This window comes from Camelus ferus, chromosome 7, assembly GCF_009834535.1.
Source record: "Camelus ferus isolate YT-003-E chromosome 7, BCGSAC_Cfer_1.0, whole genome shotgun sequence".
NCBI lineage: Eukaryota > Metazoa > Chordata > Mammalia > Artiodactyla > Camelidae > Camelus > Camelus ferus.
The window spans coordinates 16,054,357-16,080,685 of NC_045702.1; the positions used below are offsets into that span (position 1 = coordinate 16,054,357).

The 26,329-nt window shown below is 37.0% G+C and overlaps 1 protein-coding gene across 3 annotated transcripts in view; it reads left to right on the forward strand.

Annotated features, from left to right (window-relative positions):
- Positions 1 to 3,978: 3,978 nt before the first annotated feature.
- The window catches only part of UBN2 (ubinuclein 2), a 61,010-nt gene continuing 38,659 nt past the window's right edge, over positions 3,979 to 26,329 (forward strand). The window contains exons 1-6 of one of the 3 annotated variants that reach the window (XM_032483454.1): positions 3,979 to 4,679; positions 9,568 to 9,660; positions 17,224 to 17,325; positions 21,437 to 21,574; positions 22,361 to 22,464; positions 24,173 to 24,662. In XM_032483454.1, coding sequence (XP_032339345.1) covers positions 4,209 to 4,679; positions 9,568 to 9,660; positions 17,224 to 17,325; positions 21,437 to 21,574; positions 22,361 to 22,464; positions 24,173 to 24,662 — 1,398 coding nt within the window. In that variant the 5' untranslated portion in view covers positions 3,979 to 4,208. The remainder of the gene's footprint in view (positions 4,680 to 9,567; positions 9,661 to 17,223; positions 17,326 to 21,436; positions 21,575 to 22,360; positions 22,465 to 24,172; positions 24,663 to 26,329) is intronic. The other 2 variants (XM_014559875.2, XM_032483455.1) reach the window with 2 other exon arrangements.

Below are 26,329 nucleotides of genomic sequence, written 5' to 3' on the forward strand. Positions count from 1 at the left end.
ACAAAGTTGTATGCATTTTCCTGTATGTTACAAATTCCTTAATTTAAAAATTAATAAAGACGCCCATGTTCAGCTGCCAGAGTTGGCTTCAGATCAAAACAAGCACAGCGAGGCTGTCTCCAACTGATAGTTAAACCTCTTCTGCTTCAAGCCACATGGTGTCCCTCCCCAGATCACTTTTCAGTTGTATCTACAGCCAGATATTTTGTGTGTATATAAGTAACACATTGTTTCTCCCCCTTTAACACAACGTTCTTTCTCTTTCTGCATAAATAGTGTCATACTTCTGTTCTGCATATATTGCTTTTTTCACTTAAGTACAGACCTTAGTGATGAAATTTTTAAAAGACTGCATAGAATTCCATTGTATGCATTGACTTATCATAAGAGAAATGTACACCAAAATCATTTAAACAAATATATCAGCTTGGCAAAGATCAAAAAGGCATATAATACGACATAATATATTGTCAAGGATACTGGGAAATAAAGATCGTCATACATTGCTGGTGGAATATTAATTGATACTGTCTATGGAGGGCAATGTATCGAAGCAGAAATGCACATATTCCTTAATTCAGCAATTGAGTCGTTGAGCATATTTCATTTACTCAAGAGCTGTTTGTATTTCCTTTCCTGTGAACTATCTGTTCATGTCTTTCCTCATTTTCCTATTAGGTTATTAGTATTTGTTTCTCCTTGATCTGTAGGATTCTTTATAGATTAGGGAAATTCACCCTTTGTGAAATGTGATGCAGTCTTTGTTTCCAGTTTGTCATTTGTCTGTTGACCAATGTTATTTTTCTTTAATGCAGGAATTTATTTTAATTACTTGGAATTATCAGTCATACTTGGAAAGGCCTTCTCTAGTGTGAGATTATTTTTTCACCTCAGCTGATTTCTTCTACAGTTCTTATGATTTCATCTTTCACATTTAAAACTTTATTCACCAGATATTTATCCTTCTGAAAGGTGTGAGATACAATTTTTATTCCTGTCCAGATGGCGATGTAGTTGTCTCAGACTATTTATTGAATAACCCATTCTTCCTCACTGATTTGAAATTATTACATATTCAACAAGAGGAAGACAGGACATGGATAAATGGAAAAATGGACAATGATTATAAACTGGCTATTTACAGAAGAAGGAATTTAAGAGGCAAAAAGGTATGTGAAGAGATTACCAAATTCCTTAGTCATCAGTGAAATGCAAATTAAAATAATGATGACTGGCAAAAGTTAAACTGAATTTGTTGGTGGTGGTGGGTGGAGGGCAGTGGTGACACAGGAACTCTCCCGCACTGATTCAGTCATTCTGGAGAGCAGTCCCTTAATGTGTATGTGTATTGCAGGACCCAACGGTTCTTATAAGTATATGTCCCAAATACATGTTCACACAGATCTAAAGGGCACGTGAACGAGTGCTCATACCACACTGTGGTGATGGTGGTAGGGGAGCAGGAGGCAATTTAAGTGCCCATCACCAAGAGAATAGGCAAGATGTGCTACTGCAGATTATACTCAAAAGTTATAAACTGGGTGTATTATACATAGCAACATGGGGGTGGATCTTAAAAATATGGTGTTGAGTGAAAAAGAAACCAAACTGGATAGTAACATGATAAATTTACAAATTAAAAATACATGCATATAAAATAATATGTGTATTTACAAGGCCACATGCAAACACAAAGTTAAATTTTATAATTTTTGTCATTGGAGATAAGAATGATAATAGAGAAAAATGTTTCAGAGAGAAAGAGAGAGATAAAGAAGGGCCTTGCATAGACCAATGATGATACTGTCACAAACTGGAGTATGATTAATTCAACTTTCTTTGCCTGAATTGAAAATTAAAAAAAAAAAAAAAAGCATCTCAAAGTCACCAATAATGCCCTTTTTTGCGAGTTGCAGAAATCATCTCCCTGTCTGCATCTTCCTAGACTTAGTAGGATTCTACACAGTTGACTACTCCCACTTTCTTGAAATGCTTTTTTTCTAAGATCATGTCACTCTTCTACTTAAAACTGTCCATTGGCTCTGGTTTCATTTGTAATAAAATTCAAATTCCTTATGCCATTCCATGAGCTGGCCCCTGCCTCCCTCATAGATTTGTCTCCTGCATCTCTCCCCATCTTGCTGTGCTCCAGCCACTCTGACCTTTCTTCCAACGCACCAAGCTCACTCCCTACACGGACTTTAAGACTCTAGTCTTAAACGTGTCTTCCTCAGAGAGGACTAACATAAAAAAGACTAACCTGACATTGAACTGCAGTCCCTTCTGCCTATTTATGTTGAGTCTCTTTGTCTCTGCTATTGCCAGTTAAGTTTTTCCTATTGTTTAACTCCACAAGGCAGCCATCTTACTGCTTACTGCTAAATTCATTTTGGGGAAGATGGGAGACAGCGATCTGGGGACAGTTCTGCTGCTCTGCCTCTAGGATATAACAGTAACAGAAAGGCATTAAAGAGTCGCACTGATTTACCCTTCTTCCTAAGTATACTTCTGTAGATGCAAGATTTCCACACCCTGGATTGGACATCAATCTTCAACAGGAGGTTTAAAAGTCTGTAAAATTATCAAAATTGATACGAAGATGGTTTAGATAGTAATTATTCCTGTAAAAGGTATGAGTAGTTTGATCTCACAGGCTATTTTATGTATAACAAGAACAGAATGCCTAATCTTACAGCACTACAGTTAGATAACATGACTATCTTATACTTCTTAGATAATCCAGTATCTTAGACAAAGATATTCTGACTTCACTTTGGATAGGAATTGACTTTGACCTCTACCCAGCCTCTTCAAAAGCCAGACTCACTATTCAACATAAGTATTTCTCATTTTCATATTAGCAATTGAGAGCTGGGATGGACCCCTTGAACCACTGATTCCAACACTATCCTCATACAAATAAGTAATGAGAGGGTAAAACCCGGAACCTACTCAAAATTTGTCTATGACATCATATTAACTCGATATAAGAGTCATCAATAGGTGTTAAATAAAATTACTCCGGTTAATGGGATTAACAGAGGCTGGAGGGCAAGCCCTTAAATTTGTTTTCCAGTAAATGGATTAAAACGGTCAGTGATTCCCATTCTTTTAAATATGAATTCCAATTCGTTTATTACAGGTGTGCCTACAAGGCGTTCCCAGTTAAGGCTCCTCCCCTACCCCAAAATGGGTCTTTCAGCATTCTACTTTCTAGAGTACGTCCCCTAAAACACCAACAAACTCTGCTGAGAAGTTTCTTTTTTTTTTTTTTTTTCAATTAAACAGCTTAGACTTTATGAACGAACCCAGAACTGTTCATTTGCTTGTTCAATTTCCCAACTGCAAAAGGTACTCAGCATTTTACGACCATGGCACACAATCTCCGCCGCAGCCGGGCGAGAAAAACAGGAGTCGGTCTAGGGAAGGGAGGCCGGTGGAAGCCAGTGCTGCGCTTTACGCAGGGAAGCCGCAGGGCGAGTCGGGCTGGAGTTAGCCATTTCCTTTCTTCCCTCGATACTTCGGGCTGCGGGGGCACTGGGCGGGCAGACGCAGAGGCTAGTCCTTGCTTCCCTCTACCCTTTCCTCGCATCCGCCTTGACTAACCAGCTGACAATTCCAACTCCCTGAAGCTGAGGGCGGGAGGCATGTGCCAGGCGCGACCCGGCGCCATGGCTAGGTCAGTCCGAGGCACATCCCAACGCTCGCCCTTGGGCGAGCCCCACGTACGCCTCCAGTTTCCGGGTGCGAATAGGAAGCTTCTTGCGAAACCCCAGACCCCTCCTCTTTAGGAAGGACACACTCGGCGTCCCTGTTTCCAAGGAAACCGGCCCTTCAATGACGTCACTTCCGCTGACCTGTCTGGACTCCAGACTGTTGGGAGGAAAAGAGGAAAACTGAGCCACAGCCACGACGGTGGATGCGAGCGTCTCCGGTCTGCGCATGCGCCCGCTCAGCGGCCTGCTTCTATTTATGTGGGGGATCCAACATGGCGGCTGCGGCGACCCTGGCGATGGTGGTGGAGCCCATCAGAACATAGTGGCGGGGAAGGGGGCACGGTCCGCACTCACGGTGGCGTCGGCGGAGACGGCTGAGGGTGGTGGAGGGAAGAAAAGCGACGGAGCGCAAAAGGAAGGGCAGGCAGGCAAACAACTCGGCGTAGAACCGAGCGCCGGCTCGAGCGAAGGCAGAGGGCCAGAACAGTGGGGATGGCGGAGCCACGCAGAGTAGCGTTTATTAGCCTGTCACCGGTGAGGCGGCGCGAGGCCGAGTACCCGGGGGCCGAACGCGAGCCCGAGTACCCTCGCGAGCCCCCCCGGCTGGAGCCGCAGCCGTACCGCGAGCCAGCCCGGACGGAGCAACCGGCCCCGCGGGAGGCTGCCCCCCGGTCGGACGCGCAGCCCCCGCCGCGGGAGAAGCCGCTCCCCCAGCGCGAGGTCAGCCGCGCAGAGCCGCCCATGTCGCTGCAGCGCGAGCCCCCGCGGCCCGAGCCGCCGCCGCCGCCGCTCCCGCAGCTGCACTTGCAGCCGCCCCCGCAGCGGGAGTCGGCTTCCCGGGCCGAGCCGCCGCAGAGGCCGCCGAGGGAGACAGTGCGCCTGGAGCTGGTGCTCAAGGATCCCACCGACGAGAGCTGCGTGGAGTTCAGTTATCCGGAGCTGCTGCTGTGCGGAGAACAACGGGTATAGAAGATTCCTCCTTCATCCCCCAGACCCAGGGAGCCTCAGGACCCCCACCCCCCAGTGGTTTGCACCTTCCGACGCCCACTTTGCGCGTCGCGGGTCGCCTCGGAGGGTGGCTGGAGGGAGCAGAGGCCGAGTGGGTGGACGGGCGGTTGGTCCTGCTTCCCTCTGCTCCCCAGGGTTGGCCGAGGCTCCTAGCCTGCTCACCGACCCCCTGGTGCGCCCGTTCCAAACGCCGTTGCGAGCAGGCTTTCCTCTGCACCTTTCGAAGCCTCAGATTTCCTCCTTCTCTCTCTGCTTCCCACACAAAATCTGGGGGCCCTGCAAGTTGCGTTGTTGGGTTTTGCTTGTGGAGCTCCAGGAGTCGTTACAGTAGAAAGGAAGAGAAAACCTTGGGGGACACGCCCCCCAGTCTGAAGGAGAGATATTGTGTAACCCCCTCCAGTATCATCCTCACATTCATCGCTATTTATTCTGCTCCGCGCTGAGATGTGCTTCCAAGCGTTGGGTATTTTTCTTAATTGAAGGAGATTTGAAAGTAATGTAAAATGTTTCAGACCAAGGATTCCACTTCAGGAATGAAGGTTAAGTGGGTCAGTTATCTGGTTCCTTATTCTTCTGTCTCGTGTTGATATTGGTAAACCTCTTTAGCTTTGTTTTCTCTAGAATTTGTTCATACTGTAATTGAATGGAAGGGTGTCTCTCTTGTTTTATTTGGCGCCCACCATCGTATTCTTATTTGAGTGTATATCGTTAGTTTATAGGTCCTAGTTAGAGGATATTGCACTTGGGCATTGTAATTTTTGGAGAATCATGAAAAAAATCTTAGATTTGAATTTTTAGAAACTGTTGAAAATTTATAGGTATGCTTTTGGTGGAACTGGTGAACAATGGGGATAGGAGAGAGGTTTGTTGGTAATTGTAATTTTTATTGTTGTTGGTGATCTTCAGAAGTCAACTAGAAAGGGAAATGATAGAATAACAGTAAAAGGAGAACAGTTTCCTCTGTTGTTTAGAGATTATGCTCTTTATTAGGTTTTGCTTTAGCACAGGTCTAATGGGCTCCAGAAGTCAGTCGTTTTATTTTCATCCTCAGTTATCTTTATAGTTGAATGAATGACTTAGTTTGAAAATATCATGTTAAACAATATCTCTAGATTTTAAGGCCAGCTAATCTTTTGATGATTATTTACAAATATTGTTGTGTGGTCCAATCATTACTAAATGTTTGCAACCAAAATGAATTGTTAAGGACAGCGATATCTCATTCTGGTCATATCCACATAGCATTTTGCCCTTTGGACTCACTTTTAGTGTCCTTTTTATTTATAAAGTGATGCCATTTTCCCCCCAAAAGAATTTTGAAAATATTGAATTAGAGCAGTTTTCAAATAAATTGTACTGTATTTGACCTTGTAATCTAAGTAGGTTTGCAGTTTTACTCCCTAATCTACTCGATAAATTACAGGTGATTATATTTGGGAAAAACATAATCATAGCTAACATTTACTGAGTTCTTACTATGTGCTAGACACAGTTCTAAGTATGGTGCATGGCTTTCGGAGTTTAGTCCAGCAGAGCTCCATCAGACAGGAACCATTATCCCCACTTTACAAATAAGGAAGCTGATACACAGAGTGGCCATGTATAATTTTATACATGGTACTTCTTCCTATACTAGTACCAATTCTTAGTAAAACTAAATTTCTTACAATTAACTCATAGTTTAACTTTAGAAGGTCCTGCCAAGATGAACTGAAATGAGAATTATAGAAGTCCATAGACCTCTCTTATGATCCTCTTTATGCTGTAATATTCATGCCGTGTTAAATTAATAATAAATATGTATCTTTTAAGTATAAATATAAAACTGATTTTGACACCCTACCTTATTAACTTGATAATGTCAGACCTAATTTTTATGTAATGGGAGAGAGATGAATAATTCTGTTTAATTTTTCTGTTTATACTATCAATTTAGAGTATATTAGTCCAGTTTTCTTGTATATTTAGCTGTATATCATTTGTCATATTCTACTGAACCAAAAAAATCCATTGTTTATACAATGTACCTCTGCAACAAAGATTTGCCGGATTTTCCTGTGATTACTCCCAGTGAACGTATATATTACATAAGAAAACGCAGAAAACACCTTTATAAATGAAGTTGTCACATTTGCATGAAAGGAAATCCTAGCAAGAGAAACCATCAAAAAGCAAAATACGTCCAATAGAATTGATCTGCACAGTGGTGATTCCCAAATTTGTTTTTTCTTCCCTTTGTGAAGAGTCCAGTTTATTTTTAGTGACGTAATGTTTTCAAAATAGTTTTCATTTTGAGTTATTGTAATTGGACAACAATATGTAAGACTAAAAAGGGAGGAAAAGAGATCTTGTGAAAGGAAAAAGGTTTTAAAATTTTAAAATAGCCATCTGTCACCCAATAAGATTTTAGTTGATAGGTGTAGGTATAAAAACATCTGTGTTACATGTGAATATCATCTATATTGGGGTGAATTTAAATCATCCCCCTCATAAATACAGAGTGAACATTAAAACCCCAATTAACCAAATGCAATCAGAAATTTTTCTAAACATACTTTTTATTAATAAGGAGAAACACAATTAAATGAGCGTATGTTGACAAAATGTGGAAAACAAAACCCCTCCTAGGTTGTCAGGACACAGGTTAAGTAAACCTTTAACGTTGTTATTTCTGTAGAGTATTGATCCCTGATTGAGATTGAGGCATTGCAGTCATCTCTAGACTCAAAGATAATTTGTTCACCATTTCTGGCTAAGGGGAATTGATACATAAGAAATTCTTTTTTAACTCTTAGTAAACCAGAAGATCAGTTAACCAGAAAACATCTTGTGAACGTGATTAATCAAACATTTAGTATAAAAAGAAAAACGATTATAGTGTTAATGTGATTATACTGTTTCCACAGAATTCTGTGGTATTCCAATGCTTGTTATATTGCATATTTTGTATAATATAAATAAAAGATTTCCTGAAAATGGCGGTGATAGAGTTAACATCAAAGGACAAAATATTGCTTCAGTTTTGCCTGTGGGTGGTTGGTAGTCTTAATATATACTAATTGTCAGACCCCTTTTTTTTTTCACCTGAAAAATGTAAAGTTTATAACCATGATTGTGGGTAGCTGTTATTTCTTAACTGTGAAAGAAAAGTGAGTCCATTTTCTTAAATTTATTGTTATACACTATCAAGAGTAAATAAGAGATCTTATTTTTGATGCCTATATAAAGTCTACATAAAATATTTTAGAATGGCATATTAGGTGATTCTTATTAAAAATATGTGTCCATGTGTTTATATTTACACATATAAAATGGGTCAGACTGATAGTAAAACCTAGAATTTGGACTTCAGAATGACATGAAGGAATAGTTATTGATGGCAAGATATGGTGGTTGTTCACTGTCCTTAACTTTAGTCTCAAATTAAGGCTATATCCTGAACATGCCTAGTATTTCTTAATTTCATTATAAGTCTATTTCTGCTAGTTTCTTTCCTTTCAGATCATATTTGTATTTTCTTTTGGTAGCTATTGGGATAAAGGAGTCTATAAATATGTTACTTATTACAATAGACAATTTTTTAAAAATGGATTACAAATTAATTCCTTTAAGGTTTAAGAAATATCCCTTTATTCTAATGCCCTAGGAATGATAAATTGTTTTATATTCATTCTGTCCATATTTTTCTGTCATGTTTTTAGATTAATCACATCTCAGCCTTTATATCCAGGATGAAATATCTCAGTTCCAAAGTGTGCAAATCATCCTTTCTGCATGCATTTTTTTCTTGCCTTTCAGGACAGATCTACATCCAATATTTCAGCTGTAATATACTTTGATTTTTACTGCTTGAAGATGCTACAGCAGTAAAAACAAAGCCTTTTTAAAAAAAAATTAACTAGTCAGTTCATAATTGGATAAAAATAGCATTCTTATCTATATGTTGCTCCTTGTTTTGGCTTTTTTGTATATTGACAAAATATATATGAATTATGTCTGCTAAAATAGTAAACTTGAGTAAAGGATGTGATTTATCTTTTTTGTTTTGGTCAATAGATGATTAATGTGGGATCCTAGCTCTGTGTGTGTGTGTGTTTTAAACCATGTATTATAATAGATTTCCACTCTTCCCTGCTAGAAGGAAGCCATGATAATGTAATCTCTTTGCAGCTATTTAACTTTTCTGCTTTGTTTTAAAGCAGTATGTATTCCCTGAATGGATATCCATTGACAGGATGTAGATGATACAGAGATTGTCAGTGCCGGGTCTCATAAAAAGCTGTGGCAGCTACAGATACTCCAGTGATAACTCAGGGCAGGCGATTAAATGTTGACTCTATTAATAACCTAGAGATCCTTTTAGAAGCTTTTTCTGACCAAAGTGGTTAATCTTTGTTGGGATGATCTCAAACTAGAGTTATAAGTGGGATTTTCATTTTTACCTAATTTTCTTAGGTGTCTTTGGCCTTTTTATTTTGGATGGGGTGACCATAGATTATTTAGCGGGTGAAGATAGTTTGAATTGTTGAGTTCTTAAGCACCAAAAAACTTTAGAATGTGTAATGGTTTATTAAAACTGCAAATATTTTTGTTACAAATTAATGTTTCTTTCTAGTTACTTTTTTTTTAAACTTCTGAATTTTGAATTTCTTAATTTTTAAAAACTTTGAATATAGTTGAGTTACAATGTTATATTAGTTTCCTTTCTAGTTACTTTTTAATGCTTCCAACTTATTTGTTACTATTTGGAAAAAGTGACTCATTATTAAATTTAAAGATATATTCAACTCTGGTTGAAGTAATACTGATAATTCTATTTCTTTTCCCATTCACTTTGAATCAGAAGAAGCCCATTTACATGGAAGACCCGTTTAATGATGATCATCAAGAGAGGCAAGAAGTGGAAATGTTGGCTAAGAAGTTTGAAATGAAATATGTGAGTATAATGAACTCTTCACTTAGGTCATTTTATTCTCTTGGCCTATCTGGATTTTTTTCCTGTGACTGGTTGGGGCTGCTGATAATATCTATTGCCCACGTTATCTTGTTCTAACAAATTGAATCCAAATAAATGATTAGATGGTCAAATAAAAATTCTTTTAGGTTTGTGATAGCTGTAATAGTGGCCATCATTTATTGTACTCCTACAGTTCAGGCCGTTTGCTTATCGTAATTATCTCCAATCCTTATAACAACACTGCATGGTAAGTAATACTGACTGTTTTTACAGATGAAGAAACTGAGGCTCTGAGCTTAAGGTTAAATAACTGATCTAAGATCACACAGTGGCAAGAACAAGTCTGCATATCCAAGTCTGCCTTGCTCTAATCCTTTGCTCTTTCCACTGCCATTGAGAACACTGCTTTAATTCCTTTGGTGTAGTAGTTCTCAAGCCTTCCTGCCTCTTAAGAGTTTAAGAGAAATGAGTGTACTTCTAGGCTGTTGAGATCAGGATCAGTCAGAAGCAGCACGAAATTTCTGTGTGTTGTATCTTAAAAATTCATGTACCTTTTATATTATGTGCCACAATAGATTGGTGTTTGTCTTAATACAAAAATAAATTTAAATACCTGATTGTGAAGTTGCTTAACATTTTTCTTAACTTTTCTCATATAATTGGCTTTGTTGGAAGACCCCACACACACACATCCCCATGCTTCTCCTGTGGCTTTAGCTACCCCATGGCTCTTTGCTAAAACATAACCAATGAGAAGCAGGACCTTATCCCTTGTGGTTCCCTTGTGAATATTGAAAAGTATCTCACAGAGATAGGATGTCAGCTCACACTAGCTGTGTCATTCATATTATCTTCAAAATGCAGCTTGGGCCTTGGATGACACTTGTTGGCTCCTTGTGGTAATTAAGAAACAGTTTGGGGGTGGGGAAATACATGAGAGTATTTTGAAATGTGGGTCAGGTTCTAGGCCATACTTTGCCGCTTACTGATTGTGTCCTTTGTTGAGGTTATTTAACCTCTTTGGGCCACAGTTTTCTTATCTGTAAATTGAGAAGTTCAGATTTTTCAAAGCCCCTTCTGGCTCTGTTCTGTGATTGTATAATAATATCCTTAGCAGTGGGCTGGTGGGTGTTTTGATGGAAGGAATACACTAATTTGTAGTGTTTAGTACAATACAGTGTTATCAGATAATAAATCCTGACATACTCTCTGTACTTTTAATACACATTAATACATTGGTTAAATTTAATGTTTTAACCAAGTAATGCATTTACATGGTTCAAAGTATAGAATGAAAAATCTCCCTTTCATTTTGTTGTGCACCCACCTAGTCTCACTTTGTAGAGGCAAGTGTTGTTTTTGGGTGTCCTTGCAGAGTCATTTTATATGTATCTCTCTGTATACATGTATTCCTCCCCCAACCTCACATTACTTTTTGCACATGTTACAGAATACATTACATGGTACTGCTCTTTGCTTTTTTCATTTACTGTATCTTGGAGATTGTTTCAAATCAGGACAGTAGGCTTTCTTGCCCTTTTTAAGGCTATATGGTATTCCATTGTATGGACATACCAGAGTTTATTTAACTAGTCCTTACATGATTTCAGTTGTTTCCAAAAATTGGCTCTTACAATAGTGCTGCAGTAAATTACTTAGTAACATGGCATTTCATACATATTCAAGTTTATCTGTAGGACAGATTCCTAGAAGTGGAATTTTGGCGGCAAAATATTTATGCATTTATAGCTTGTACAGTGTTTTCAAATTACCAGTTTCCACTCCCTCCAACACTATATTAGAGTGCCTTTTCTTCCCCATGGGTTATAAAACCAAGGATTAGAATTGCCCTTTGAAAATGGAAAGTTCTTAGCATATCCTATAAGTAATGTACCTCAGAGTTAGCACTAAATCTTATTGGGGAGCTTTTGGTTAGTTCTTGGCATGGAAAGCAAATGTTCTGAAAAAGTTGATGTATACAGTTGTTTCAAGTAACTGGGATATATCCAAGCACTGTCATTGTGCAGGACTAAAATGTTACTCTTGTTATATCCAAATTAATGGGCTGTATTTCTTCCCTAGATTTTTATTTTGGCTACTGACTCTCTTATTTCCATTCTAAGTAGAGATTTAAAATGAGGGCTGTATGTGCATAAACCTAAAATCATGCCATGAGTATTATATATATGAGTATTAAATGTATATATTATAACAGATTATTTGGAAACTTTTAAGAAGATCATCAGGCTAAAAGTGACCTGGGAGAAGATATCTTTTTTGTCGTTGTTGTTAATGGAGGTACTGGGGATTGAATCCAGGACCTCGTGCATGCTAAGCATGCACGCTATGACTGAGCTGTATCTCCCACCCTGATAGAAGATAATCTGGTACAGCTTTAGCGTCTAAGCTTCACGAAAGATCATTCTTAAACAACAAAGATTTTTATTGGTGTTCAGGGATAGTACATGCAGATGTCTGTCTGTCTGTCTGTCTATATTTATACATATGTGACATATATACTTATAAATATACTATATATATTTATATTTTAAGTAAAAAAAAATCTTTTAAATATTATGTGTAAAATTTTATAAGATGTTAACCAACCCAAGTAGATTTCCTTTTTCTGTTTTTTTTGGGGGGTGACAAAAAGATGGCTTAATTCTTTGAGGTTTATAAAACACAAATAAAACTTACATCCCTAGCTACCTTTCCTTCTTACTTTTTTCCCCTTCATAATATAACTTAAATGTCATTGTCATTATTTCTGAAAACTGCTAAGGTTACTTCTAGCCCTTTGTTTCTTGGAACAAGAGATGCAATTATTTCATAAATTTTGTATATAAATAATAAAATATTTGAGCATTTGTGTTGGGCATACAAAGGGACATGGTATTTGTCATCTCCTGGAGAAACGTTCAAAATAATTGGGAAGACAAAATATATATGACACAAATGCGTTGCAAAGCTGTGCCTGTGAAAATGAATGACTCTCCCTTGGGGGCCTGAAAGTGAGCGGAAGGACCAGTCCCATCCTTGAAATTGGAAGGAATTTTGGAGACTTTGGTGCAGAGCCATTGAATGGATACTTTGAATCTCCTTTCTACCCTTTGTAGGATGGCGGTAGATGAGAGAGAGTAGCAGCGGTATATTGTAGTGGAAGGAGCACCAGATTCTGAGTTAATGCAGCTGGATTCTGACCTTATCTCTGCTATATTAACTAGCTGGCTGACCTTACGGAAGGCTCTTGGCTTTTTTATGGGTTTGGTATGTGTAAGGGGAAAGTAAGGTCTGCTTAGCCAACTTGTGCCCTCTAATGTGAAATGCTGTTTAGTCACTTAAACATCTCACTCTTACAGGGAATTACTCTGTGTTATTCTGTACATGTCATAAATTCTTTTTAACATAAACATCTGTGTAGTTTTAACTTCTGTTGACTCTCCCACTGATTTTGATCTTTTAGTTCAGGCATTCTATTCCAAATAGAATCTGTATCTTTGGTCCTCCAGTAACTTCTTACATATTCTTCTTAACTACTGTGGTCTTCTTAAAAAGCGGAACAGGTTATTTGGAGCCCTTTAAGAAAATCATCAGCCCAAGTGATCTGGGAGAAGATACCTTGTCCAATCCTAGGCTCTCAGAAAAGATCGCTTTTAAACAACAAAGACAAAAATATTCATTGACCTATAGTTTACTGTCCTGTAGTTACTTTAATGTCCTGTAATTCAGGAGTAGCAAACTGAGATGTCCCCAGATGCCCGATGATCAATCGGTGAAGCAGGCCAGGTGGATGGTAAAGGTGGGGGGATTCTTCCCAATGGGACAGCAGCTGCCCTGCTAGAGGGGACACTGCTACTCATTCCAGCCTTTGTTACTTTGCAGGAGTTTGGGCTCAGGGCTACCAGATCTTTCCATTTCTTTAAAGAAGGCTGAAAACTGGATTTTTCCTCTATTTCTTTCTTTTAAATGTTGACCTCTAACTTAGACACCTGTGGGGCCAGAGTCCACTCTCAAGCCTTTGTCTGAGACCCTTGTGTGCTTGCTTCACTATTTTTTTTCTCCTGGTATATTTAACTCATCAGTTTATCTACTTTTACATTTTGCCCTTTCTCTTCCGCAGGCAGAGTGGTTGATGGTACAGGTGGGAGCATGTACCATTTTCCATTGTGGAGGAGCGTGCATTTATAGGAAGTTTCAGAGAACTGAGCAAGTTAAACTCAATTAGGGATTTCCAGATACGGAGAAAAATCAGATATGTTGAGATGTGGCTGGGTCTAAGAGTGATGTTCATGAGAAATTCTGAGGTTTGTTGTGAGGCCTGAGAGGCAAGTTTATGGGCTTTTTGTGTTCTTTAGCATATCTAGCTGTTGCTTGTGCTGGAGAGGAGCTGAGTAAAGTGAAGCAGGCGGCCGCCTGAGGGAGAAGGGAGTACAGGATGTGCCTTATCTTGCAGCAGTTGTTCGAAGAAGAATTCAGACAGCTTTGGTGGTTAAAAAGCAGTGATAACAGAAATTGTAGGGAGTATAAAACCCTGTATTGAATGATTTGTGTATTTTCCCCTATTCTGTCCTATTTTTATTGTCTGTGTCATATTTTCTGTTCTGTTACTCTTCAGGTGATGTCTCAGTGTATATTCAGCATCAATTGCTATATATATATATATATTTTTTTTTTTTTTGGTGGGGAGGAAAGGGCAGTATAAGTATTCAGCACTTAACTTTTACCTGGAGTATACTAAGTTAGTTGTTGTGCATAAATCTCAATAAATAGTTCAGTCCAAGTCTTGACATTAGAAATTTGTGTTGTTGATTCCTGTAGTAAAGGAAGCAGGATACAGTTGAAAGAGTTCTCTTATCCCAGCCACCTTGAAAGATCATGCTATCCTAGAATTGGATATAAATTCAATAATCTAAAAGAAAGTGCTTAGCATGGTACTGATATCTAGCAGTTAAGGCTGTTTGAACCTGAATGACTCTCTAAACAGGAAGGACATGTATTCTGCTAGGCATTTATTAGTATTAATATGTAAAATTACATTGTGACTGTAAAATCTCCTTACTATACCAAATAGACTTCGGATACCACCTTCGATGCTTAATTCAATGTGATTTTGGACTCTAAGAGCCCTAGTTGGTTCATAGTTATTTTAAAAGGAAGGATAAGACTAGATTTGATGATATGAAAGTCATTCTGAGTGTTCTTATAAATGAGATATTTGATGAAGTTAGCACTGTTTTTAATCAAAAACCAAAGTATATTTATAAAATGTCTTGATTTTCTTTTGGTATGACTTTTAAAACTGATTTTGTCTACTTATGTTTTAAAGAATGGCAGTATCTTTTTTCTTTTAATTGAGGGAGCATTTTTTTCTTTTTTTGTTTTTATTTGGGGGGGATAGAGGTAATTAGGTGTTTATTTATTTGTGTATTTATTTATTCATTCATTCATAGAGGAGGTACTGGGAATTGAACCCAGGACCTTGGATATGCTCACTGTGCATTCTGCCACTTGAGCTATACCTTCCCCTTCCCCCAAGAATGGCAATATCTTGGAATAACTGTATAATTACCTATGAATTTGCTTCTTCATAGTAAATACTGCTCAATTGGGTGGAAAGGCAATACATTTTTATACTTAAAATAATTATGAGTCACTACTTTATCTCACACCAAAATGACTCTCTCGGTGGTGATGATATAATAATAGTTCTTTTTCTGAAAAGCATACAGTGGAGTCATAGTTATGGGGGTTAGGTTTTTTAACATCAATATGTAATACAAATATAGAATTTAGTCAGAATTCCCTTTTCAGATTACTTAGAAAGGGATGGTACCATGTTGAAGACATTTCTTAGGAAGTCCAGCATAATTGTTTTTTCCGTTGAACACTGGAAAAGATCACTGTTTCTTTACGTGGAAATAAAGATGAAGCAATTTGCTTTCGTTTAAGGGCCATGTTGCACAAAACTCAGCCATCTTTCACTGTTTAGAACCAGTCACACTTTGCATTGAGGGGCATGCACGGTGGGAATTGAACAGACGGAGAGCGTCATGTCTTGCAGCTTGTGCTTTCTGTAGGACTCACTCTAGCTCAGTGGTAGCATGCGGGCAGGCAGGATCCTAGAACTGGTTGTTTTCTTTCCTCTTTCTGAGCATCCTTTTCCCCAACTCCTGTACCATTCCTGCAACACAAAAGTCAGAGATGGAGAAGGTATTAGAAAGATGCTTAGAAAGGAGAGTTGAATTTGCGTGATTAAATTTGGATGTCTGAAATGAGTCCTGGAGACTGAACTAAGTACTTGTTTTAGTAGTGCCGCAGTAATATTGGCCCTCCTTCTCACTTAGACTGCTTATAACAAGCTTTATATAACCTTTAGAATACGTGTAATATTTTATACCTGAGATAGGATGAGTTCTTTATACTGTAATCAGTCAGCATTGAAAGGCTCCATAAAGTATGACATGAATAATGGAATCCATACTAATGGTTCTTTTATTTGTTTGTTTCGGTATAGTTTTACTTAAGAAATTTTTTTTTAGTTTCAAAAGAATATAGACTCAAGAAGTTGCAAGTATAGAGAGGCCCCTTGTACCAAATCACCTGGTTTCTCTCAGTGGTGATAGCTTATTTAACTACAGTTATCCATACTGGGAAATTGACATTGGCACAATACAATCAGCTAGACTGCAGACCTTAATCAGATTTTACCAGTTTTTGCATGCATTCATTTTTATTTTCCTATATGTCTATGTGTATAAATAATTCTGACATTAAAAAAATAATTTTAAGAGTGTAGACTTACAGAAAAGTTGCAAAGATAATACAAAGAGCTTCAATCTAGTCTTACTCACTCTCTCCTGTAACATCTTATGTTTGTGTAGTAGATTTGTTACAACTAACGAATCAACATTGGTACATTACTATTAATTAAACTCCACATTTTATTCACATTTTGCTAGTTTCCCCCTAATGTCCTTTTTCAGTTCCTGGGTCCCATCTGGGAAACCACATCACATTTAGTTATTATGTCTCCTTAGGCTCATCTAGACTATAACAGTTTTTCAGATTTTTCTTGTTTTTGATCATCTTAACAGCTTTGGGGAATACTGGTCAGTTATTTGTAGAACATACCTCAGTTTAGTTTGTCTGATGTTTTTCTCGTGGTTTAGTTGGTCATGATGTTTTTCTCATGGTTGACCTGTAACTGAGGTTACAGGCTTTGAGAGGGAGACCACACAAAGGTAAAGTGTCATCTGTGTTGCGTCGTGTCAGGGGTGCATGCTCTCAAGATGACTTATGGCTGTTGATGTTGACCTTGATCACCTGGCTGGGTAATGTTGGCCAGGTTTTTCTCTGTAAAGTTACTTTGTCCCCTCCTTGACATACTGTACTCTTACATTCAATGGTGTGAGGGGGCTTAAATGCAACCTCCTGAGGGGGATTATCTACAGAAATTACTTGGAAATTCTTCTGAGAGGTATTTTTTAATTTTATGGAGACAGCACAAGTACTGAATCAGTCTAACATATCTGTTCTTTGCAGGGTGGGAAACCCCATAAACACCGGAAAGATCGGCTACAAGATTTAATTGATATAGGCTTTGGCTATGACGAGACAGATCCATTTATTGATAACTCAGAGGCTGTGAGTAATGTATCTTTAATATAGCAGCAATTCTTTGTTTATTTGGCTAGTAGAATTCAAGGATAAAGTAATTAAATATTGCAGTAAATGTTTTTTACTAACTAATGCCCTATTGATACATGTCTAAATTGTTTCCAGTTTTATGTGCTTAAAAATAATTGAGCATCTGCAGACATTCATCTCTGTGTACTAGAGTGAATGTGGATGTAAGGTAATTATCGAGTGCAAATACATGAGTAGGATAAATTTCTAGAAGTGGGATTTATTCATTAAAGGGTATTTACATCTTGAATTCTTATTGATATATTCCCAAATTTGGGCAGGTATATTTTGAAATGACTTCCAGATGAGAACCATGTGATCTTGAAGATTAGAGCTACTGGGTTGAAGTTAATCTGGCACATGACTTGACAATGTACTTAATTTTTTTTATTGCTGCCAAGATTTACTATAGTGGTGGTAATTGAATGCCAGCTTTTATCACAGTCCGTTTTGATCAAGCTCTGCGACTTTTCCTCTGGAATCCTCTTTCTCTTATAAGAGGAGGAGGAATTCGGGAGAGCATTTAAGAAATACAGCAGTCCATTGATCACATAGCAAATAAATGAGGGCATGTCATGTTTGGGGATAGGTAAGGTATATGTTCTTACATTCTTCATAGCTGTACTAGAGTAATCTAAACCCTGGGATTATGATATCCTCTGCAGTGTTCAGTAATTAAGATACACAGAAAGTGACACTGAGGTGGCTGTTATACTACCCACAAATCAGTAACATCTTTTTCCTGCTACTACACTGCTTGGTTGTGTAGATGATGACAAGGCATACAGTGGGCAGAGAATGAGAGGAAGGACTTCCAGTATGAGGCGTACTGGATACCCTGTCATACTCTTGTATTATTTTGGTGTGTCCTGACATAAACTACTTTACCATACTAGGTAGCCTAAAGAAGGAAAATGTTGACAGTGCCCTTTGCAGTAGAGAGGACTTCCTGTTACCAAAAAGGTTGTCAGCCTTTTTGTAGATTAGGGAGTGGAATGTTTTCAAGAGTCTTGACCTTGATTTGGAACTCAAGTCCAGAGTCCTCAATTCTAGACTGCACTTGGTTTCTGATTTGCTGTGTACTAGGAACTAGTCTTTCATTTTAGCATCACCAAGTTGTGTCTGTTATGACTGGCTTGCCCAGCAGAATTATGTAGTCTGAGACTCAAGCATAAAGCATTAGTACTAGTGTTAACATTATATGTAAAGTAGACTGAATTCTAAATAACCCAGGAGGGAACTCAGCCATGTATAAATGGACATTGCACTGTACTCAGGCTTACACAAATAGCATTTTTTGAAAAATTAATAAACTTAATTTTTTTAGAGCAGTTTTAGGTTCACAGCAAAATTGAGTGGAAGGTACAGATTCCCATGTCCTCCCTGCCCTCATAACATGCTCATCTTCCCCTATTTGCAGCATTCTCCCACCAGAGTAGTTTACTGGTTACAGTCGAAGAACCTACATTGACACATCACCCAAAGTCCATAATTTACCTTGGGGTTCATTTTTGGTGTGTTGTACATTCCGTGGGTTTTGACAAATGTGTAATGATATGTCTCCACCCTTATACGATCATGCAGAATGGTTTTACTGCCCTAAAATAATCTGTGCTCTGCCTGTTCATCCATCCCTAACACCTAGCAACCACTAATCTTTTTATTGTCTCCATAGTTTGGCCTTTTCCAGAATGTCATATAGTTGGAATCATGTAGTATGTAGCCTTTCATAAATAGCATTTTTATTATTTTCCTTTGCAGCATTCAGAATATATGAATGAAGTGTTTTTCAAACTGACTTTTGCAACCCATAATTGGATTGTGTATCACTTCAGAGACTGTGGCCAGCACTTCTAAAGAAAATGAAATAGAATAGAATAGGAGCTGTTGCAGTAAACCTCTGGCACATTATGCAACTTTTATTGTGTGTGTGTATGCGTGCGTGCGTGCGTGCGTGCGTGCGTGCATGCGCTGGGTTTTGATATGTATTTTCCATTTGGGTTGTGGTGAAGAAAATTTGAAAGCCACTAATTTAATAAATAAGGATAAGTTTTGAAAGTATAAATTGTTGTGTATGTTATACAATTAATTACTGACACAGGATAAGGTAGGCCCCTGCTTTATAAGAAGAAATTGAATTAAAACATAGGTTGTTTATTGACTTGCCAAATAATTTTGTATCATTGTCCTTAACAAATTATTTGATTCTTATGAGAGATAAATCAGACCTAAGACATGTAATTTCTTAAAAATTTCTTTTTAAAATTTTAATTAATTTATTTTATGTCTTCTTTTTCTTCCTTTTTTTTAATAACATCACTTTATTTTTATTTTATTTTATTTATTATTATTTTTGTTTTGTTTTTGGTGGGGGGGTATTTAGGTTTATTTATTTATTTAATTTTTTAGTGGCAATACTAGCGTTTGAACCCAGGACATCATGCATGCTAGGCACACATTCTACCACTGAGCTGTACCCTCCCCTCAGACATAAAACACTTACGAGCCAACCAAATGTTCTGTTTTTGTTGTTGTTGTTTTTAATTGATTGCATTGCCAGTGGGTTTTCACTGTTGGTATATTATTTGATAGAGAGTGAAAAAATCTGGTTCTAATTAATTTTCAGAGTTGTGTACTACTTATTACTATAAACACCTGAAAATAAATGCTTTTGAAGATTATTTTCAGTCTAACACTTAATGCTGCCAAGTTTTAGAAGCCTGAAAGAAAATGTTTTTCTTTGTTATTAAGAAGTCATAATACCAGGCATGAGTAACACTTTTATTAAGTTATCTCTTAAATTTCACTAGAACTTTGTGAAGTAAGGAATATTGTTCCTGTTTTACAACCCCAAACTTTTGATGTTAAGTGATTTGCTCTGGGTCACAATAGCTAGTTGTTGGCAAAGGATCTAATAAATCCAGGCCTTCTGATTCTCAAGTTCAGTGCCGCATTGCCTCTTAATACATTGTAATTAAAAGGCTAAATTAAATATGCGTAAAGAGTTTGTTCTCCTGAAAAGTGTTCTGATAGGGAAAGTTCAGCAGAATACTGCAGAAGAGGACAGACGTTGAGCACATCCACACTGTCTGGTAACCTGGTGATGAGTGAGTGTTTCCTGTGTGAGAAGCTGCTTGGTATAGTGGATGAGTTGGGAGACAGCACTCTGGCAAGGTTCTTAACCCCTGTGAATTTGGTTTTCACTTATAAAATGAGGAGACCCCAGATCTTCAGTTTTATTAGATAATTTGAGTCTCTTATTTGAAGCAAAGTACCTGGCTCATTTTGGGCTCTCCGTGTATGCTTACTCAGCCGGGCAGTTCTTTTTTTTTTTTTCTAACATTTTTTTTATTGAGTTATAGTCATTTTACAATGTTGTATCAAATTCCAGTTTAGAGCACAATTGTTCAGTTATACATGAACATACATATATTCATTGTCACATTTTTTTTCGCTGTGAGCTACCACAGAATCTTGTATATATTTCCTTGTGCTATATACAGTATAATCTCGTTTCTCTGTTCTATCAACCGGGCAGCTCTTTTTCTACTTCCCTTTAAAACAGATATATGCTATTTTACTTTTATACATTTAAAAAATATTTATACATTTAAAAAATATTCCCCACTTTAAAGCTTAGAATTAAGGTAGAAGAAATAACTTTTTATTTTTTATAATCTCTTTATGAATAAAATTATATACCAATATCATAAGAAATGAAGTTTCTTCGTTGTCTGGACATTCAGTCATTTGTTTTAACTTGTTTCAGTTTCTCCTCAGAGTCATTTGTTGTTAAAAATAGCAGTGATCCTTCAATTTTTCTCAGCAGATGATATATTTAGAATTTGTTCAGTATTCCAGAAGTTCCTTTCTTAATAAATACTGAATGATCAGGGCTCATTTCTATTCCAGATACTAGCTTTTTCTAAATTTATTCACAGTCATCCTCATTGCAGTTAGTTTTGCAGTTAGGATTTAAGGAAGATGCTGCTATGGTGATTGAATTTCTTTGACATATTTATAAAATCAAAGATAATAGGATATATCTGAAACCTTTTTTTTAATCTAGTATGATGAATTAGTTCCTGCTTCTCTAACAACAAAATATGGAGGCTTTTATATCAATACTGGCACTCTCCAGTTTCGCCAAGCTTCAGATACTGAAGAGGAAGACATTACAGACAACCAAAAGCACAAGCCACCCAAAGTGAGTTTATCCAACATTGCAACAGTAATGAGAGCATTCAATTAAAAGGATATATTTTTTGAACTTTACTTGTGCATTATAGCTGTGAATATAAGGAAAAGTAAAATGCTAACCATTGTTTAATGAATTTATAGTTAATTACATGCTTTAAGTTAAGTCATGTAGCTATGGGGAAATTTGTTTATATCATAATAGAATATTTTCTTTTAAAACTTCTCTCTCCATAATCTACTGTTTCTGGACAAGGCTGAGGTTCTAGTGTAGGTTAAGACTCTGGTATAGCCGTGACTTTTCCTAAGATGGAAGGCAAATTTTATAGAATATATATATTATATTTAGGAAATAAATAGAATGTCCTTGGATAAGTGTTTCTTTTTTTCAGCAGTGGGAAGCGGGGAGGAGGTAATTAGGTTTATTTATTTTTAGAGGAAGACTGGGGATTGAACCCAGGACCTTGTGCATGCTAAGCAAGCACTCTATGACACTTGAACTATACCCTCCCCCCTAGATAAATGTTTCTTGAATTGTGAACCGAAGACCTACTTGTACCAGAATCACCAAAATGTTTGTAAAAAATTCATATTAAAAGGCTCTAACCCAAATAACTGAATCAAAACCAAGGGTGGGAGTTCTCATAGACCCAAAGAACCTGCCTATTAAAAATAAGCAATTCTTATGCATCCTGAAATTTGAGAAAAACCACTTGCCCTGGATGCTGGATTGACAACATCAGAGAATAAAGCAGTAATGCTTAGGTAAGTGATGCTTTCTTTTATTATTTTGTAGATTCCCAAAATAAAAGAAGATGATATTGAGATGAAGAAGCGGAAACGGAAAGAGGAAGGGGAAAAGGAGAAGAAGCCAAGGAAAAAAGTACCCAAACAACTGGGGTATGTGAAATTAAACAGAATAAGGGGATGGGGATGAGTGTCATAGCATGACAAGCTCTCCTATTAGAAAGATATGTTCAGCATTAATTAATTCAGCTTAGCTGCCTCTAATGTAATATAGTATTTATAAATGTCAGTGACCTGTTAATTTATATTTTAATAATACTATGTTTATTAACAAGTAGAAGTCATCTTAGAGACTCAGGGTGTTTTAGATTAGGTTTACAGATTTGTTCATTAAGTATTTTGCTCATTACAACATTATACCAACAAGAACTAGTTTGAAAAGTTAGTTTAAACATTGAACACGTTGTTCTAATCTTTTTGTATTAAAACTGAGCTTAGATGCCTGGGGATTGAGAATTGGCTATAGTCTTTGTATGAATGATTTATGGTGGTTTTATATTAAAAAAAATTCATTGATTTTATTTAGCTATTCTGAATGCTTGTGACTTTAGGTAATGATGTAGCCTCTAAAAACCAAATAGAATTTCTCAGAAACCTCATTAAGTCATAAGAATAAAATGTTTGTACCTTGCAGTCATAAAACTATCAAATGCCCCAAGTTCTCTATGGCTTTTTTTGTAGAACTAAGGAACTTGTGAGAGGCTGGATTTTCCTCCCCTCCTTAGCAGGGGAGGTGCATCTGAATTTTGGGCTATCAATGTCCAGAAAGTATTTATCCCCTCCTAAGCAGGAGATTATAGTGACCTCTGAATTACTAAATGCTATGTTATTATTAAAAGTAAGAAAGAAAATATTACTAACAGTTGTTTTAAATGCTCATTATTTATAAGTACACCCGTTTTTAGGAACAAAAACTGTAAGTAATGCCTTTTATTGAATTTATCATTTTCTCAAATTTGTAACTTATTCAGCAAATAGTTACTAAGTATACCAGACACTGCCTGGGTTTTGGATGTATAACAGTAAATGACACATTGGCCTACCTTCAAGGTCCTAATAATCTTTTAGGTTCTGTAGTGCACATAGAAGCATATAAACCATGGAGTTTAGAAAAGATTCTTTAGAGAAAGTGATAACTAAACTGAGACCACCCTTTCCTCATAGTCTGCATAGGGAGAAAGTTGTCATTGAAAATTGCACATATCTATCCTACAGTCTCACAAGGCTGTTCCTAGAATGGAAAGTGAAAAATAATCAGAAGGTGGTAGCAGATACAATAGGATCTGGATAGATGACATGGTGATGAATGAAGGCTTGTAGGTTGATACAGAGGGTTTTGCATTTCTTCGGCAGTTTGTATGTAGCACAGACCACCTGGGGTACCACTTTGAAGGTATACTGTGTAGGCTTCTCTGTTTGTAATCAACTGTTTTCAGCAAAAGTGCATTTCTTTACTTCATTAATTCTTTCGGTGAGTACTTTATAGATGTGATAAGGAATGAACGTTCTAAAAAGAATAGTAAGTTGAACTTCGTATACTTTAATAAACCAGGCCCCTAATCAGTTCTGTTTCTGTTGGTTTTATTCATTTTGTTTTCTTCACCCTAATGGCCAATCACCTACCTGCCTTTCGTAAGTAACAATCTAGGTGATGATGAAGATGCTGTTGTAAAAGTATAATTTAGTAACAAGCTTACTTTCTCATCTATCAAATGAGTATTTTAATTCTTTGCCTAATTTACATGGAGTTTTTAACCTTTAAAATCACACATAACCTAACTGATCACCTTTTTCTTCACAGAGTTGTGGCTCTAAATTCACACAAATCTGAAAAAAAGAAGAAACGTTACAAAGATTCTCTTTCTCTAGCTGCCATGATACGAAAATTTCAAAAAGAGAAGGATGCATTAAAGAAGGAGTCTAACCCTAAAGTCCCAGTGAGCTTACCAACCTCCTCTCTGCATAAACCCCCCTCTGCTGCTGTAGCATTGGGAAATGATGTCTCAGACCTCAATCTGAACAGTGCTGATCCAGACCTCCCCATTTTTGTTAGCACAAATGAACAAGAACTATTTCAGGAAGCTGAAAATGCCCTAGAGATGCTAGACGATTTTGACTTTGACAGATTATTGGATGCTGCTTCTAATGGTAGCCCCCTCTCTGAGTCAGGGGGAGAGAATGGAAATGCCACCCAGCCAACCTACGCCACTCAGGTTATGCCCAAGGTGGTGCCTACACTCCCAGAGGGTCTACCTGTCCTTCTTGAAAAACGTATCGAAGACCTCCGTGTAGTAAGTGTGATAATTCTCTTGTTATTTGCTGCACAAACATAACAATAAATGCTTATTTTAAAACAAAAATAATCACGTATAATCCTAACAGCCTTATAACTTACTTGCTTTGTATCTTTTTAAGCATTGGCTATATGCACAGGCTTTTTCTTTTAAATAGAAATTATATATACACACACACACACACACACACACACACACATATATTACTATAGTTAGGACATAGACACAGTTGATTCTTTTATTATCTCACTTCATTTTATAAATATTTTTTCTGCAAAGGTTTCATAAATACAATTTTTATTGGTTTACATAGTCATGTAAAGAAAATAGAGGGATGGCAGGAACAAATAGTAACACTGCAGAAGTGTGCCTAAACTTTGTCCAAACTATGTTGACAACTAGTCATTCTACAATTCATTTTACCAACTAGTCCTTTCCAGCTAATTAGCAGTTTTAGTAAGCATACATTGTGTTCCTTCTAAGACAGACTTTTAAGAGTTGAGTTTTTAGCATGTCACAATAGATTCCTCTCTCAGTTGACTTGGATTCATAATCTTTGTTTAGCTGCAGATCCAGGTTTGTCATTACACTTCTCCCTTTAATCTCTGGGAGATACTATTTTGTCTTAAAATGTTCCAAACCTCGCTTAAAACGCCATTTTAATTACTTTACCATTTTTGTCTGAACTCATGCCGTATTTTAGTCCTCTTTTTTCCCCCCTGATGATAAAAGTCATACATTTTTATATTTAGGGAAATATCTCCCATAAACAGCCATTCCCCACCCCCAGCAGAAGTAACTACTGTTAATGTACTTATTTTATGAATTTTAATCCATGCATTTGCAAATGCTATGTTATTATTAAAAGTAATTGTTAATAGAAGTGTGATGAGTGGATTATTCTACAACTTGCTTTTTTCTCCTAGGGTTATAGTAATCCATTTACATCACATTTTAAATTTAATAATGATCTCTACATTGTATTTATTTCTCTTAACTCTTTCTAAATTTTAAATATCTGCTTAGAGGAGCGAGAGATTTATCTAATTTTTCTAACAATTGATTTATGGATTTTATTTATCAAACTTATTTAAAAAATTTTTGTTCTTCATTATTTTTTCTGAGGTCGTGGCTTATTCTCTTACAGTTTTGCTTATTTTAACATACTTCATCATTGCAGGACTTAGGGAAATGTGTCCAAGTATCTCGTTGCCAGTGTTTCTTAGGTTGTAACTTGTGTTTACCATAGTTTTCACTTGATTTCCATGCTGTGTTGTTTGTTTGCCCATAAGATTCTTTTTCAAAAACTTTATTTAGGTGTATTTATTTTATATCATATTTTAAAAATTGAAATATAGTTGATGTGCAATATTATATGTTATAGGTATATAATATAGTAATTCACAATTTTTGAAGGTTATACTCCATTTATAGTTATTATAAAATACTAGCTTTATTCCCTGTGTTGTACAATACATCCTTGTAGCTTATTTTATACCTGATAGTTTGTGCCTCTTAATCCTCCACCTCCATCTTGCCCCTCTCCCTTTGCTCTCCCCACTGGGAACCACTAGTTCCTTCTCTACATCTGTGAGTCTGTTTCTTTTCTGTCGTATTCACTAGTTGTATTTTTTCAGATTCCACATGTAAGTGATATCTTACAG